This window comes from Myripristis murdjan, chromosome 16 (genome assembly GCF_902150065.1).
Source record: "Myripristis murdjan chromosome 16, fMyrMur1.1, whole genome shotgun sequence".
Lineage (NCBI taxonomy): Eukaryota > Metazoa > Chordata > Actinopteri > Holocentriformes > Holocentridae > Myripristis > Myripristis murdjan.
The window spans coordinates 9,099,918-9,117,250 of NC_043995.1; the positions used below are offsets into that span (position 1 = coordinate 9,099,918).

Sequence of the window (17,333 nt, forward strand, 5' to 3'; positions counted from 1 at the left end):
CCACTAGTGTTGTATCTTATACCGTTGTAAAGCCTGATTGGTCCTCTTTCCAATGAGATGCAACTTGTAAGGATCCTACATTTCTGGAATGAGTGACACCGGTAATTGTGTGGGAAGCAACCTTTTTTTTTTTTTTTTTTTTTGGAGAAAATCCCATACAGTGTGTTTCCAGTTGATCATTTCTCCCCTGTGATAAGACCAATTGGATTTGTGAGTTATACTGTTGGAATGCCAGTCCCCTTAAAAATAGGGTATAACTGTAAGGATGAGGCAACACAGCTAGATAGGTGGGAAGCACAATAACAATTTTATTAATTTTCTCATTTTGCCATATGCTGTCAATTAAGTGCCAGTTAGGTACACCTGTGAGTGCAATTTAAATTACCAAAAGAAGAACATTGAAGGGAATTTTGATTGACTGAAAGGACATTGAATGGGATTTTGCTCCACTCAAAAAAAAAAAAAAAAAAATCAGGCTTTCTAACGGTATAAAACAACGCCAATCGGTATTGTTAAATGAGAGAAATTATCAACTGAAAAAATATTGCAGTGGATTTTCCTACACAATTACCGGTGTCACTCATTCCAGAAATGCAGGATCCTTACAATTTGTATCTCATTGGAAAGAGGACCAATCAGGCTTTACGACGGTATAAGATACAGCACTATTGTATCAGCTTTAAGAATAACTTGTAATCAGCAGTCAATGTCAGTGGTAAACGGATGACCATGTAGTGTGTGTGTGTGTGTGTGTGTGTGTGTGTGTGTGTGTTTCAGCTATGTTTAGGGATGTGTATATTTGGGGGGTGGGGTTCAGTAACAGACAAGATGATATAGTTTGGTTTTAAAACTTTAATGTGAAAAAATAACCTTCTGAAGTTATGGTTTGACTATACAAAACAACCAAAGGCAAACTTGTCTCACTGTTACAAAAATTAACATTTTATATTTACAATGATTTACAAAACAAATGTACAATAGTAGCACCACAGATAAAGAGTCAGAACCAATGTCAACGTGCTTGGAGAGCAGTTTAGAGTATTACCTGAGAGACAGATGGTAACTTATCAGTGCATTTGTGACAGGGTGCCTACAGGCTGCAGCAAGCTGAAGTTATTGTCTTTGAAGATCACATACATAGAGACATCAAACACTAACAGTAAAGGAATACAGATTTATATGATGTTCGTTGTCACTAATGAAGAACTGCACAAAGAAAAAGGCCTCATTCTGATGTCAAACAGTGCTGATGGCCTAAAGGCTACACTTTTTTGAAACCCAGAAACTGGAGGGTAGCAGGGACTTCTATTTTCCGACGTTTTATTTCACACTCTGAACAAATTCACATCATTTCTTTTTATTTTTCATTTTTAAGAGGAAATGTTAGGCTTTTTTGGCTACATTTTAATTAGTTATTATAATATAACTACACGACATTGTAATATTTTTAACAATATTTTTAGTAATTTTGTGTTCAGGTATTTGTTTTTCTTTTTTTGTTTTTACATTTGTTTTAGAGTAATTTCCCATGTAATATAATTTTAATCATTTTTAAGTCTTTTGTGACTAATTTTTCAAGTCATATCTTGCCAAGTTGCTCATCACCGTTTTGCAGGTTTTTTTGGGGGAAAAAAAAAAAAATCAAGTGTATTTACTTAGGTTTCAATGGGTCAGATGCTTGTGAAAGGGTGTCAGAACACATTTAAACACAAGAAGTCTGATGATGATCCAGGTTTCAAAGGGTTAAACTACATTCAAGACACCCAATGCTTCTCAAGACTTGCTATGGACCTGCAGATACCTGGTAGTAAAAATATAGTATGCAACTCAACCTATAATTATGTGTAATGTTCTCAAACCTCACCCTCTTGTTAAACATGACTATCACAGATTAATCTGACACCAGAATAGGTACAGAATGAGGTGATATGGATGTCTATGTGCATATCTATGTCTCCCTCTCTCTCAGCTCTTGACCTGTCTGCAGACACAGGCTATCTGGTTAATGCAGCTGGTGATGGCGAGAGGGACCATCCCAGTTGTTTCTCCTCTCCACCCTGCTATAGCATCCAGGGCTTGCTTGGGGTTGCAGGGAGACAGGTCATAGATGCAGTAGATGGCTGCTAACTGGACCTCCCATGGCACACCTGCATGGAAGAAGAAATGACAGGAAGAAAAGCGTTATTTGTCTCATTCAAAATGCGCCTGCTGTCTGCCTTCCTCTCTGCCGCCCAAAGTGGATGGCAGAAATAAAGAAATTCAGCAAAGAAACATGACTGCAGTGCAAACATGCAAACAAAGGCATGCTGGGATGGAGTGACAGGTGATGAAATCTGTTCTCATGCACACAGGCAAGCATTTGTGTACACACACCACGGAAGGAGAATAATTTATTATACAAACACATTCATCTCCAGGGACTTGTGTTTAAAGAGACAAGACCAATACCAGGTGTGAGAAATGGGGAGCTCTCCCAGCACATGATAGAGGGTGTGTACCACGTAGTTATTCATCCTAAACCTAAAGGAGTTTTCTTCATTTTTCATACCTTCAGCATGTCCATGTCTACCAAATGTATTCATGATATTGGCGACAGTGACCACAGAGGAACCACACCTCTGCTTGATTCCCCGTTGACTGAGGCGCCCTGTTTACAAAAAGAAAGAGAAAACTGATATAGTCCACAATTTCTTAACGGCCATTATAGGTTATGGTTTTTCACGCACAACATTCAGTTTTTCATTCCCCCAAACATCTGTGCCAGGTTCTCAAAGGAACGTGTTCACACTAGATTATAAAACAATAATATCACATCCCATGTAACATAAATTACATAAACTGAGAGACAAGTTATCAAAACAACTGACCAATGAGTCTGAGGACAGTGGCCACAGTCACATGAGAGATGGGTGTTTGCTGGTCTCTGCCCTGTGACACCCAGGTGTTCATCAGTGGCCACAACTCTTTGCTGTAAAAAGCAGAAAAGATCAGCACAGGTGCACAGGCTGCTGTTTCTTCTTCTTCTTATTATTTTTAGTAGTTTTACACGACAGCTATTGTGGAAGGATTGACCAATTATTGGTCTCCACCGCCTCTCCATCTTGAAATACTTGACGTAATGACAGAAGGGTTACAATTTTTGTTTCAGTTTTACTGGATTTAAATGCTCATGAAAGGTGCCTGAGCACAGCCTCAGACTACTTTTAGATGCTTTCCACATGCACTTAAACACAAGAAATCTGATATTTAACTACATAATTATAAAGTTTTCTTGTCTTTCTGTCCCAAATTTTCAGTTTTTTTTCCTTCTAATCTCTTTTTGCATTTTTTTTTTTTTAAAACAAGTTCAATAATATTAATTAATTTTTACGATTCAAAGCAAGGTTTGTGTTGGTGTTTCTAACACTGTTAATTTTGACACTGCAATTTTCAAATAAACCCTACAATCAGTTATCAGTGTAATCAACTACCATTTAAAACACCAAAAAGGAACTTTTAGATAATACAGAGAATGTCTTTACAAAACAAAAAATGAGGTCACTGGCATGTTAGGTTAAAGGAAAAAAACAAAAACACATTTACCCCAATAGATTTTCATATGTCCAACTCCATGTCTTGTGTGTGCAAAGGAGCTCCAGTGTGAACACAAGCTCCCAAGCCTTCGTCCCCAGGTCATCACCGTACCGACTATGTTTGGTGAAAGACAAGCCTGACCCGGCCCGGATCTCAGACACTGTACTGAAGATCAACTGGTCAATATCACAGGGAGGGTTCTGAGCAGACAAAGAAATATGTTGTTTTTTTTTAGTCATTTGTGTTTAATTAGAAAGTGTACAGACATGAAAGATGGGAAAGACAAGGAATGACAGGGATCATGAACTGAATTAAAACTTGTAAGTGTGCAGGGTAAAACCCAACAAGTGCTCAGAGCAGAGCTCCCTTCAGGTGTCTAAAATACTCAAAGAAGCTTTTTCCCCTGTGCTGCTTTTAGTTTATATTGGTGATAAAATCTAGCTGAAGCATGAAAAGACAGGGCTAAAATACAATAATGAAAAATAACAAATTTGTAAAGATGACATCATTTAAAAAAATATTGTATTTTATCTACCTTTCTGGAGGGGGTCAAGTCACATAGCGGGGCTTTATTTCCCCCCCAAAATGAGAATTGCATGGCTAAGATAAGAAACTTTGAAATATACCGTCTCTTTGCATAGTAAATATAATTAGACAGTGCTTCACATCGACAGAATAGAATGAACAAAAAGTAGATGAACAAAAACAACAGCATAAAAACAGTAAGATATGTGAGTGAAAGTGGCTTGTGTTTTGGAGTCCATCAGTGAGTGTGTTTGGAAGAGGGAAATTTAGTTTCATGACTATGATGGTACACAATTTTTTGTTTTGTTTTCTGTCTGCTCATTTTTCTGTAGGATGTTCACCAGAGGTTGGCTGTGTCTTTCAAAGACCTCACCTTGGACAACAGACAGGTATTACAAACTCTGCAGACACTTTTGTGATTGCTCTGTAGCTGCTCTGGTGGACCTAATCATGTCTTCAACTCTGTATTGTTGGGATTTCCTTGATTTTGGCTGTTGCCTGTATTTATTACATGACACAGTGGAACAGTCACAGTCTAATGTTTTTGAATAATGACCATTGTTATATAGTCACTTCAAGCAGGTTTTACATATCACTTAGAAAAAGTCTGGTCATCTCAATCTTGTTAATCAAACTAGCAAACAATGACACCTGCTAAGCCAAAAATAAGTATCACTTTGGATTTATTTAGGGAACATTAAACGGATTTGATTCACAGTTGGAGACTGAACTATCACCAGAAACAAAAGAAAGTACAAGAAAATAACAAAGAAGGCTGACTGTAACATGTGGCAGGCTAACACAATGCTAGTGCCATTGATGCACCCAGCCATTCAGGTATGGTTGTTATGGATAAAAATAGAATCTATGAACCATCTACGGATTTGTTTTAGTGGAGTGATGAAGGCTAGTAAAACCATGTCAAAATTAACAGAGGGACACAGGACCCTCCACTTCACCGACGTCTGGACTTTTGAAATTATTTCATATAAAAAATGAATTGGCACTATTTAACGGTGTAAATAATCAGTGTCTGACAACTGCTCAACAGTACAGCTGCTGTTCACCGAGGTCAAACCAGGCACATTTTTGTAGTCACGCTGCAGTAATCATGGCAGCAATTATGCTAACAACAAAACTATCAAAATATCTAACCAAGCAGCCCTAAATGTAAACCCAGTCACTTCATTCGAACATAACAGGAAATAACCTATGTCATAAAGCTTGACATCATTCAAATAATTCACACAAACCACAGATCCATCCCTACCAATGCATTCTTTACCTTTTCCCAGCCAAGGTATCTGGCAAGGCAGTTGAGGACTTCTCCTTGTGCTTTCAGCCTGGTGACAGTCTGTATGGCCTGACACAGACCACCACCATGTGAGAGGATTTTGGGCCATGTTGTCACCATAAACAGAATCAGCTTAGCCGGATCTGGTAGATCTGTAGCAAGATAGAGGGAATAAAAAGAAAAGAAAATTAAACAGAAGTGGTTATCTGGTTGTGCTCCTTTGACATACTATTGGCACTACAAGAAAGGTCAAAGAGTCACCAAAGAGAAAACTTCCTTTGAGGAGTATAAATGCACTCACCAAATACCACGTAAAAAAAACAAAAAACAAAAAACAATTTCAGGATATCTTATATGTACAAACTGACATATTGGCATAAGCGTAGCGCTGCAGGAAAGGTCAAAGGGTCACCAAAATTAATAGGTGCATCCTCTGGGTAGCATGAATGTGCTTATCACATTTCATGGTAATCTGCTCCATTAAAGATTTTTTGTGCAACCCAAATTTTTGCCCAGTGGTGGTGCTAGTGGGAAGGGATACAAAGTCACCAAAACTGGCAGTGGTAATCCCCATGAATGTGCTTACCAAATGTCATGGCCATTTGTTGTGCAGATTTTGAGAGAAGAGATAAGTGTTGCATGGATGGACCGACATGTCTGTCCTTGGCCCCATTTATCAGCAGGGCAAAAACATAAGGCTATTATAACCTCAATAACAATGACTAACCAGGAAACTTGTTTTATATATATACAGTGCCAGACCCTTTTTAAAAAGCTCTATCAATCTGTTTAGTTGTGGAGAAACTGACAAGCAAATAAGAGAGTATAACATTAATGGGGCAACAAGAGTACCAAGAGTAATGGACTAAAGCCTAAACTGGCAGTCAGAAAAGGCCCTTAATGCATCAGATGCACATAGTATATGCAATGCTAACCTTCTCTGAGGATACTGTAGGCCAGGATATGAGCCTTCTCCCAGTCATTCTTCTGTCTGCAGATCCCCGTGTGGACCCGACACAGGGCCTGCATGTAATTTCCACTCAGAGCTCCTCTCTGTGTCTTCAGCTCACTCAAGATGGCTAAAATCATATCATCTGCAATATCCTGTGGGGTAAAAAAAATATAACATGCACTTCATATTAATAGATAACTGAGGCCACAGGTGTAATTCAAACACACTTGCACAGGGTAGGAAATTAGTTAAATTGCCTTTGATAATGGCATACTGAGGCAAAAATCAGAGGTAGCGGCATCTGCTGTCATCTGACACCTCTTTCCAGTCATGTCCCAAGGAAGAGCAAATGTTGATTGAAACAGTCATGTTTTTTTGGCATCCTTTTATTTTGATTTTTAGGGCATTTTATTATGTTCCTGCTCTGGGTGAGTGTGCCTTAAGTATACCTCTGGGGAGACTCCTATTGAGGTTTCTTCAACTTAGCATCTTGCATATACATGGAGTTTTCTGCCTCATACCCGTGAGCACCTGATGTTTTTCCCCTGTCACTTTTGCACATCATGCTTATCATTTCTCCTTCATGCATCTGCTTCTTGCTCATCCATGCAATCCATTATCACTGTCTTTTCTCCCTCCTGCAGAGTCTGCGGTTATTTCAGCCACCTCATCATGCATTACAACAGTAATAATAGCAAGGGAAACTATACCCGCCCCAACTACTTTTATGAACAACACACAAACAGCTCACCAGTGAAGTTCTGTCATTTGGCTATATTTTATAATACCGGCAGGCATACTAAGGGAATAAGACTTTAGTCTTTCAAAAATAGTTGTCCTAAACAAGGAACAAACAAACAAACAAACATACACTTGGTAAATATGTATACTGCAGCACTGTTCTGTTGTTCTTGCCTAACACACAAGAACAACACATGATAGCTTTGGAGTGTTAGCACCTAAAGTCGTCAAGTTCATCCTTGTTAATATAGGGGCATGTCCACTGCAAGCATTCTTGAGGGTGTACTCTTGGTTTGGTTCATTTGGGCAGATGAGAATGACACCATATCACAGTTAGTGGTGCTGTTGTACTGCACTGCATTTTATTGAGAGGGGTTACTAATGTTCCATCCCTCTCATGTATATAAATATGGAGGACAAAAAATTGTAAACACCTTTAAAAATAATATGGTACAAGACCAGTACTGTAGTATCTGCAAACTACCTCAATTATAGCCTAGATATAGAATTACATTTACACTTTCTCCACAATGTCAACAAAAACTGAACATAATAAACTTTCTTAAAAGTTAGAATTCATGGCTGAGCGTTGCATAGAACTGCATTAGACTATACAGGTGGACCTAATAAAGAGGCCACTGAGTACATATAAGCACAGTACAACAATGTACTCACCGAACTGCTTTGACAGATCTTGGAAATGACCTCCTTCTCCTCGTCTCTCAGGACGGGCTTTTTGGACAGGTTCCCAACATACAGATGACTCTTGATCACAGGCAATAGATCGAAGCACTGTTTTTGGATTTTCTCCAAAGACTTAGCTATTACAGTTTTCTCTGCAGGTTCCACAGATTGAGAGGCCATTTCATTTTTAAACCCTTCAGGACTTGAAGACTGTACTGAGGTACTTTCGTCTGCACTGGCTGTGGTGGAGGAAGGCAATACCTTGTGCATGTGACTACTGGAGGAGCTGTCTAGCCTAAGCCATTTGTTGTTTTTGGGTTGGGGCAAACCAATAGCAGGTCTCTTCTCTCCTTTCTGCTCAGTTTTGTCTCCTCTCAGCTCAGTCTTGGTGAAAGCGGTTGAAGAGGAGGTGATGGTTTTAAAGCCAGATATCTGACCTACAGTTGTTGTAGGTGTAGTTCCAACATTTCCCCTGAGAATGCTTAGAGTTCGGGCACGAGCAGAGAGTTCTGGATACATGGTGTCAAGCATCCTCATGGAGTTTTCCTGAGATGGACTAGAGGAAGAAGAAGAGGAATTCAAAGCGGACAAAGGAAGGCGACCTGGAACTGGCACAGCATGCTTGGGAGTAGCAGAGCCAAACTGAAGTGGTGATGAAGGAACTCCACTTGGAGGGAGGGGACTTCTTTGCGATGGGGAATTCTGTTTCTGAGTGTGGCATGTCATGTGGGCCTGAACTGGAGTGGTGGTTGGAGAAGCCAATCTATCCATTGGTGAGGGAAAGGAGAGTTTCTCTATAGCCTGCCTTGGATTGACTGGTTTGTGAACCTTTGGAGGTGTGGCGCTCAGAGGGGCTAGGAGAGGAGGAAGTGGAGGGCCCATTTCAGAGCGAACTTGGCCTATTAACGGTTGTTGAGCTACAGTTGCTGCAGGTAAACCTGCTGCTGAGCTTCTCAGGGAGACCTTTTCTCTTGTCATATGTGGACTGAGTTCTTCACATGAATAACCAGATTTAATTGGTCCATTTGTAGTAGCAGCTCCTTGCTTCAGTGGGTCAGTCGGGCTAACAATGGGGTGAGAACAAGCCAACAAGTCAAGTCTGGTGTCAGTCGAAACTTTCTTGTCACCTGAATTTAGTCTGGCCTTGCGAGGATCTATGAGAACATCTTTTCCTTCAGCACTTTCATCTACTGACTTGGTTACAGGCTCAAGAGTTTTTACGTTGGTTGTTAGTTGTTTGCTTTTAGTCAGAGAGACATCAATATTACCCTTTTCTGGCTGTATGAGAAGTTTAGAAGGTTCTTGTTTTACAGTGGGTAACAGAGATGCAGAACTCAAAGGATGCACACTTCTCTCCATTGATTCACAGCCAGCAGTCTGAATTATCTCCTGAGACTCACAGAGAGAAATTCCATTGCCACTATGTTCAGCTATGGCAGCATTGTCCAATGTCTTTGTGTAAAAGTCATTTGTGGATGCATGATTTGCATTACCAGATTCCTGGTCAGTGAGGGTCTCTCCTTTATCCACCATCTTGAACACTACAGACTTATGAAGTGACAGCTTTCCAGATGCTTTATCATTGTTTGACTCCACTGAGGAAGCTGGCTTCTCTTCTGATTCTGCTTCAAGAGCTTCCCCATGACATTTCGTAGTGGCATCATCTCCATCTCTCTCTTTAAGTTTTTTAGCTGAGACACCACTGACACTGTTTCTCACTGCTACCCCAGACAACCAAGGCTGATCTTCAAGAACGTCTGTGTCCTCTCCAAGAGTCTCTTTGACTTCAGTTTCCTGAGACCTACAGACCATCTCCATTGTGTCCTGACTGCCCAGTCCCAAATCGCTTGAATCTTGACAAGTTTCTCCTACTGCTGCATGTTTTCCATTTGTAACCTCACTATCTTGAATGAAGCCAGTGGATGTTGTGGAAATAACTGACAATGTATCTGGTACTGCTTCAGAGGCTACATCATTATTCTTTTGTCTTTGTGATTCTCCACCAATACTGGTCATTACTCCAGCAGCAGTGGCATCACAAGTGTTTGCCACTACATCCATCTTTGAAATACCTGCTGATTCATCTTCCCCTGCCTCTCCTTGAGTATGCTCCACTGATACTCCTCCACTATCTTCAGTGTGAAAAAGTGGAGTTTTTAAGATGCACGTGTTCACAGACAGACTGCTGGTGGGATCTGAAGTGCACTGTGGCCCTTCACTTTCAGTGGCTATTGATGCTACCTCAACCAAAAGTGTTCTGTCTGATGCAGATGACGATTTTGATGATAATGGTAACTGCGCAGTTTTGGGGACTTGCTCAGTTCCTGTGTCTTCAACATTAGTTATTTCTGCAGTGTCTGCACTGTCTCTTTTGGGCTTCATTTCACTAATGCCAGTTGACTCATGGTGCCTAAAGTGCTCAGAATTATCTTCACTGGAAATATCTTCCATATTCTGTGTTCTGCCCACTGCCAAGTCCACAGTTTGATCTGCTGCTAGTCTACAGGAATCAGGATCATGGCTTGACTTGGATGTTGGGAGTATGGAGGTTGATTCATTAGTGTGTTTGAGTTGGCTTTCTGTCTCCATATCCTCTTTCTCCAATGAGTCCACCTCTATGCACTAAAAAAAGAAAGAAAGAAAGAAAGAAAGAAAGAAAGAAAGAAAGAAACAAACAAAGAAAGAAAGAAAGAAAGAAGGAAGAAAACAACCAAACATGAACATTCATTTTTAAAAGTGATGACAGACTCCAGCTTTTCTGACTATTCTGTGAATTACTTGTTCATTCATTTAATTTGGTGTATTTTTCTCAGAATTGGTGCAAGGTACACAGTACAAAACAATTATTAGCTTAACAGCAAGTAGTACTGGCTTCATGCTATAAACAAGACAAAAATGCCTATCAGCAGTGATTACTATGCAACGTATTCTCATTAAAGAAATTGTGAATTCAATTCTCACCAAATCAGGCACTGGGGACAGGCAGGGAGGCAACGGCTTAAACATCATCAGTATCTCCTTAATATCTAAATCAATATCCAAGACAGTAGATGAGTCCTCCATAACGCATGCCTTCCACTGCTTGTTGGTAGAGTCTGTTTGCCTCATGTCACTGGTGCACTGTAGAGATGCTTGGACCTCAATGGCTTTGTGCACACGTGCAGTAGACATTGGAAGTGTTGGAAGAGTCTCTTTTGATTGATTAGGGTTATACTGAGATTCATGGAATCTCTGAGAAGCAGAATGGGACCAGTCACATTTAACTTGCTGAGAGTGCAGCCTGTTCTCTGAAGATGCCTGGAAAGGTTGATTGGAACAGGCCTCTGAAATCACAAGACAAAAGACAGAAATACTTCATTACTGATGTTTACTGATAATTTTATGTCAACCCTTAAATGTATTAACAAGGGGATCAAAAATATGAATATTCATCTTAATCCTCTCAAATTTTCAGGTGTTGGATAAGAGATATGGATTAACATTAGGATAGAGATGACAGGATAGAATAGATTTTACAGACATCAGCTATTTTAACAGTTACAAATTTAAAACTAGGTTTGAAATAGTCATGATTACAGCCTGCCTGAGAGAAAATAAATTAACAAACAAACACATCAAAGATGGTGAAAATGCAAAAAAAAAAAAAAAAAAGCTGTTATCAGGACAAGTTGCCCAAAAATTACAAGCCTCCACTGGTTCATATGATTGTGATTGTATCATGTTTCTTCAGCACCATTCTCCCAAATTTGCCAGTGGTATGGTTTAAAGATATAACATTCTGTGTATACACTTAAAGACTAAAAAATTTGTGATTCAATATTTATTAAGCAAGAAGTCACCAGGATTGTGTTGAGTACTATTTGGTTCCTTTCACACCTTGCATGCAGATTGCACAAGGATAGGATTTAGCTGGGTTACATTACAACTGGCATTAATATGTCCCCATTTTCCACATCAAATCCACAATGCAATCCAACTGCACTGTCTCACGCAACATTCACAAAACCACACCACTTCCTGCCCAGTGTTTGTCCTGAAAGAACTGTCATTTGAGAGATGGTGGCCGCATTTCAAGCTGCGTGTTATTGGCAAATATTCTTGCTATTCAAAACAAAACGGAGAAGCTGCCTTACAAAACTGGCATAACTTAGACACCAGCAAATAAGATGGTTGCTTTGTATGCCTGCATTCATTTCCACAATTATGTTATTATATATTAATGATTAAAATAAATGTAAATTATTATTTTTAAAAACTCAACTGTCATTTGGAACACATTAAAATATTTAATAAATATGACTCATCTGCTGGTTTTGCCATTATTGACTGCTTGCTGATAACAGCTACAAAAGCCATCTAATTCCATCTAATAACATTCAGTTTATAGCTGCAGTGGAGATGCATGATTTTGAGTTGTTTTTTTTTCTTTTTCTGACAAATACAGAGGTCTGCAAGAGAGCATTTTGGTCATCTCTGCTGTTCTGACAGGTCTGTGCTGTCCACTGCACTGACACACAGGACGGTAATGTATACAAGAGGTTTAATATTAAAAGCCTAATTAACATGATAGTTTTGATTGACTGTCACCAAGGGTACAAGTGAGGATAACAATATTCACTGCTGTGGTAAATATATGAATTAGGTAACATTACCAGGTGCAGATTTTGCATGCCACTATTATGGCACTATCGTACCATGAAGTTTTCTGAACGAGCCCCAAAATGTCAGAAGAGTTAGGCTAGATTTAACTAGTTCTGCAGCTGTGACAAGGCACATCCTACAATCTGCAGGATGATTTATTGCAGATTTTGCACACTTTAAGACTAACTCACCAGGTAAGTTCAATGTGTTTGCGGACAGCGGCTGCTGAGGTGCCACACAGTCCCACAGATTCTTTAGCAGCAGTCGCACCTTTTCTGTGGAATACATGTAAACATCCATACATTGCAACATAAATATTATAACAAGTTGCATCATGGTATCAATGTCGCATCAATATGGTGTGTGTGAACATCTAATTCAGTTAATGTAAAATATTATACAAAATTAGTGAGACCAACTGCGTACCCTTGTCCACTTTAGGCTCCTCAGGCACAGTTGCTTGAGTTGATGAGCTCCTATACTCTGTCAAAACAAGAAAAAAAATATTTTGCAAGTTAACACAGTAAAATGGTGCAGTTATGGAGAAAACAACTGTGGCTGCAATTTCAGTTTCACAATTAGTTTTCACTTCAGATTTGTGTGGTCTTTCATAAACAGTGCGAGTTTAATTACTGCAGTTTGCTTGAAACCTGCTCAAAAACCTTGCTAAATTTTCTAAAATGAATAGTCAATAACACAATTTAGCTAGTTTCCTGAAAACAGTTTTCTGAAAAGAAATGAGCTTTAGATCAAATAAGAAAAAACTATTTTTGATAATTGTAGCTGTAAATTCTTTTCGACATTCTTCTTACCTTTGCTCCTCTCTCGCTCCAATCGCAGCAACCTCACCTGCAATACATAAAAAAATAAAATATTAAACACTTATAAAAAAAGAGAGAGACATTACAATCACTTTACCAGGTACTTGACATGTACACACAAAAAAAACAACTCAAACTGGCAGTTCCAACAATCATCTTGTTCACATGCCTTAGTCTCCATAAAGATTATCTAGCAAGCCTTTTATCAGAATCTTATAACTTATTGGTAAGTTTAGGTGCTAATACATTAACTATTTCTCCAAGTGGCTTATCAAACAAAAATAAAATAAAATGCAAAGAAAAATACAATGTCTTTCAGTCAAAAAATAGAGAGAGATATTATCATCTAGCAGATTTTGACAATGTTAGAACTCATACAGCCAAACAATAACACGGTCAGAGGTCACTACTGCACCTGAAGGTCATGCATGTTCCTCTCTAGTAGGGCTTTCTCTCTCATCAGTTGGGATATTTGGTGACTCTGCTTGTGGGATGATTCTGAAAGGGAGGAAATTAAGAACAATTTAGCCATGAATGTAATCATGCCCCTTTTAAATTTAATTTTATTGTATTTTGCATTATCCAAGTTGAATTGTTTTAAAATACCAACCTTCAAGGTGTCTAAGCTGATTTTCAAGTGTGGTCTTTCTGTTGATGGACAAAACCATGGAAAGTTTTCAGACAATTAACATTCAAATGGGATCTCTCACAAACACAAGTAGACAAACAATGGAGCAAGTACAAGAAAAATACAAAACAACTATCAAAATCACATCCATATCACATTGTGTTGCTAATTCTTACATGATTACTGTCTTGGCATTCTCCTCTCTTAATTTTGCAACTTGTTCTGCCAGTGCCTGAGAGGTCTTCATATATTCCTGGAGAAGTGAAGACGATAAAGATAAAGATGATACAACGTTCTGATTCATATCTAAGCAGGAATACGTAAAGCTTTTGAAGACTAGAATATCGGCTTGGTGTCCTTGGCCAGTTATATATGATTACTTAAACTTCATTATGTATTGTATTGTACATGTATTACTCCTTTGCCTACCTGTGTTTTCTGCAAGTCAACTTCAAGTGAGACTTTCTCCCTCTTCAGCTGTGCATTTTCAAGGGTCTGCTTCTCTGTTAGTGCTATGGATTTGAAAGACAGTGTAAAGAATATCAGAGGCACATTTCACACTATGTTTATCTATAATTTAATGTGATTGGAGCAGTTTACACCAAGTTAATGTCAAATACCTTCCATATCCTTTATCTGGTCCTCAAGTTTCTTATTCCTAAGGATTAAAAGAAAAGAAAACAAACAAACAAAAACAAGTTAACATGTCAACAGGATCATATTCAGGTTCAATTTACAAGTGTGGTCTTAAGATTAGTGTCATCTCTTACTGTGTCACTGTTTTGCTATTTTCCTCCTTCAGTTTGTCCATCTCTTCAAGCGTCTGCCCATAGGCATTGAGAGCGCACTATGACGGCAAACACAGTAGGCTTATCAGCAACGCAAAGAAGAAAAAAGCCAGAAACATTGTGGAAAAACTGGAAACTGATTTGAAGATGGCTGGTATTATGTGTTAGAGTTTTGTAAAAAGAAGTTTGGCTCTAATGTTTAGAGAAAGGCAGATACACCATCTGCAACACTAGGAAAAGCCTTTCAAACAGGTGTCGACAGATCCAGGGCCTACCTTCTTTTCCTCCAGCTCTGCTCGCACCATCTCATAATCTGCATTGTGCTTGACTTGCAGCTCTTCCAATTGTCCCTGGAGTCTGATTATTTCACTGCATAAGACAAGTTGGAAACACAACTGCATTAACTACCATAAAAAAAACGATATGATGCTCTGAGTTCTCAAGTGCCTTACACTGAAGTTAGTCTCCAGTCAGTGAAATTATTATTATTATTACTGTTATTATTATTGTTACCATTACTCAACATTGGGCTTTCCAGAAACAACAAACAGTACTAAACAAATTTCTTTACATATCTGATTTTGATCCTCAGCACAGTTCACTGCTATGCATAGCAACAACAAACCTGAATAAATAAATCAGTAACTCTATGTATATGCTCAGGCATGTAAATAGAGGATTATCAAAGCATCCACAGAAGACAACATTTATAGCTAGTTTGTTATCATACAAAGAAGTTTCTTTAATTGTTGACTAGTAACAGTGTAATCTTGTGTGGGATGGGCCAAATAATTTGGCATAATATGCAAATGAAAAAAAAATATTCATTCATTCATATAACAGCTTCTGGAGATAAACAAATATTATCACTCAATTCTTAAAAGCTCACATTTTCCTTTGGTAAAGCAATGTTTCAGGCTTTTAATGTTCATTACTACAGTTATAGTATAGGGTAAAAAAGTCTTTAAAATACATGCTGCAGGATAAACAAAAAAACAAACCTTTGCGATCTCTGAAGCTGTAATGAACAGTCAAGGAATACAATACAGACAACTGGCCAAATGAAGCAATTGAGTTGGTTAAAAGGAATATGTAAAGACATTTCAAGCTATACCAAAAAGGATATCACTGTGTTTCTCTTGATATTTGCTCAGCAAATGACTAGAAAGGGGAGGGAACATATTAAGAGAATCACTATCACATGACTTTCTGACTGACACACGCACACACACACACACACACACACACACACACACACACACACACACACACACACACACACACACACACACACATGTAGATATTAGAATCACTGAATATGTTCACACCACCAGTCTGGTGACAGCATTGTTTAGCGAGCCCTTAGCTACACATTCACACAGGAAAGAGACACTTCAACTCAGTGACAATAAACCTGAGATTGATATCAGTTCATGTTTTGAAAATCAAGATAATTCTGGCAGCTGCTATCAAGCAGGCTACCAAACCTAACCTAGGATTATAATTCATTTATGAGCTGTTTGTTACAAAGGTTTTGAACTCTGCAACAGCTATCTGCTTAGTACCTTTAAGGAAATACAATTAAATAGTACGTTAACTTGCTGCTGATCTCGCTACCAGGCTCATTTTGTTTTGACTTTTAAGTGATGTCTGATGGGAGGGACGGACCTTCAAAAGCCAAGTGACGCTAGCCCACCTTGTTGTTTGTTTTCCTCTGAGCTGACGTTATTTATTTGGCTACTTGTACTGCTGTCATAACATCAACCACAAGTTTCCGCTACTAACGCTAGCTAGCTGGGTACAGAGCATAGTAGCGACGTTAAAACTGTGATTTACTCACTCTGAATCCATTATTTTCTGTTTCAGTGCAAGGAAGGAAGCCACATATTCGTTGAGGTTCTGCAATACGAGATAAAAACAAAACAGTCAGGGAAGTTAGGAAAACAAGTCGGTAAAATGAAAACAGAAAACCCGTCGCGTCCGTTAAAAAAGCACCTACTTTACCGCCGCTTAACTTAAAACTTTCCTACAATTATTACATTACCTACAAATTACTTTACAAACTAGGTACAAAACGGCGTAAAATATACTTGTTTAGGATAAAAACTGACAAAGTGAGCTGACCTGGTTCAAAACACAGCAGTTCTGACATTTTCCAACCGTCGCGTCCGCTGCTATTCGAACGGCTTTGGACTGGTTCTCCCCCGGCATCATGGTAAGATCAGCTCGGCCGCAGCTCGCACGTTCGTCCTTTATTTTTAGGCCAGAAATGAACAAATCCCAGAGACACGAAATTCACACAAGTTGCCTCACAACTTCACATTTTCGCGTCTCCCACGTTGACTCAGGACCCACGTCAGGACCCCACAGGAGTAGCTTAAAGTAAATGCCCGACAGCACCGCGGAGGTATTACATTAACAACATGCCGCCATTTTTTTTTTAAAGCTTGCTACACACTGAGCGTTGACCGCAATTGCGCATTCAGTCATATATTATATTTATAGCCGCTGAAGTATAATTTTAGTCGATGTTTATCCGTCTTTCATAATTTGGTTCAGGCACCTCGTGGAAACAACAATGGGGGCGTAGCAAAACAAGCCTGGTGCTGACGGTGGCGCCGCACTGTTGGCGGCAGGGGTCGGGCTGTGTGAGCTCATCATCGTTCCTGTGTGTCAGTAGAGATGG

The 17,333-nt window shown here is 39.0% G+C and overlaps 1 protein-coding gene across 1 annotated transcript; it reads right to left on the reverse strand.

The window, feature by feature from the left end:
- Positions 1-832: 832 nt before the first annotated feature.
- On the reverse strand, positions 833-17,098 carry ice1 (KIAA0947-like (H. sapiens)). The gene is made up of 22 exons (XM_030071855.1): positions 16,772-17,098; positions 16,488-16,546; positions 15,774-15,808; positions 15,649-15,667; positions 14,923-15,016; positions 14,630-14,706; positions 14,480-14,517; positions 14,289-14,371; positions 14,036-14,112; positions 13,842-13,879; positions 13,647-13,729; positions 13,223-13,259; positions 12,837-12,893; positions 12,602-12,685; positions 10,731-11,092; positions 7,761-10,391; positions 6,328-6,496; positions 5,384-5,544; positions 3,583-3,773; positions 2,868-2,968; positions 2,549-2,647; positions 833-2,147 (listed from the first exon to the last, which is right to left on the reverse strand). The coding sequence occupies exons 1-22, from the start codon at positions 16,859-16,861 to the stop codon at positions 1,966-1,968; spliced, it is 4,767 nt and encodes a 1,588-aa protein (XP_029927715.1). The 5' UTR covers positions 16,862-17,098; the 3' UTR covers positions 833-1,965.
- Between the last annotated feature and the right edge of the window lie 235 nt (positions 17,099-17,333).

Bases quoted from the DNA above. Each gene is read 5' to 3' on its own strand.
- ice1 (XM_030071855.1), bottom strand. From the start codon at position 16,861: ATGATGCCGGGGGAGAACCAGTCCAAAGCCGTTCGAATAGCAGCGGAC. The intron at 14,707-14,922 runs GTAGGCCCTGGA...TTGCCGTCATAG, and splicing joins CAGAGCTGGAGGAAAAGAAG to TGCGCTCTCAATGCCTATGG. The intron at 12,894-13,222 runs GTAAGAAGAATG...TTGTTTTGACAG, and splicing joins GGAGCGAGAGAGGAGCAAAG to AGTATAGGAGCTCATCAACT.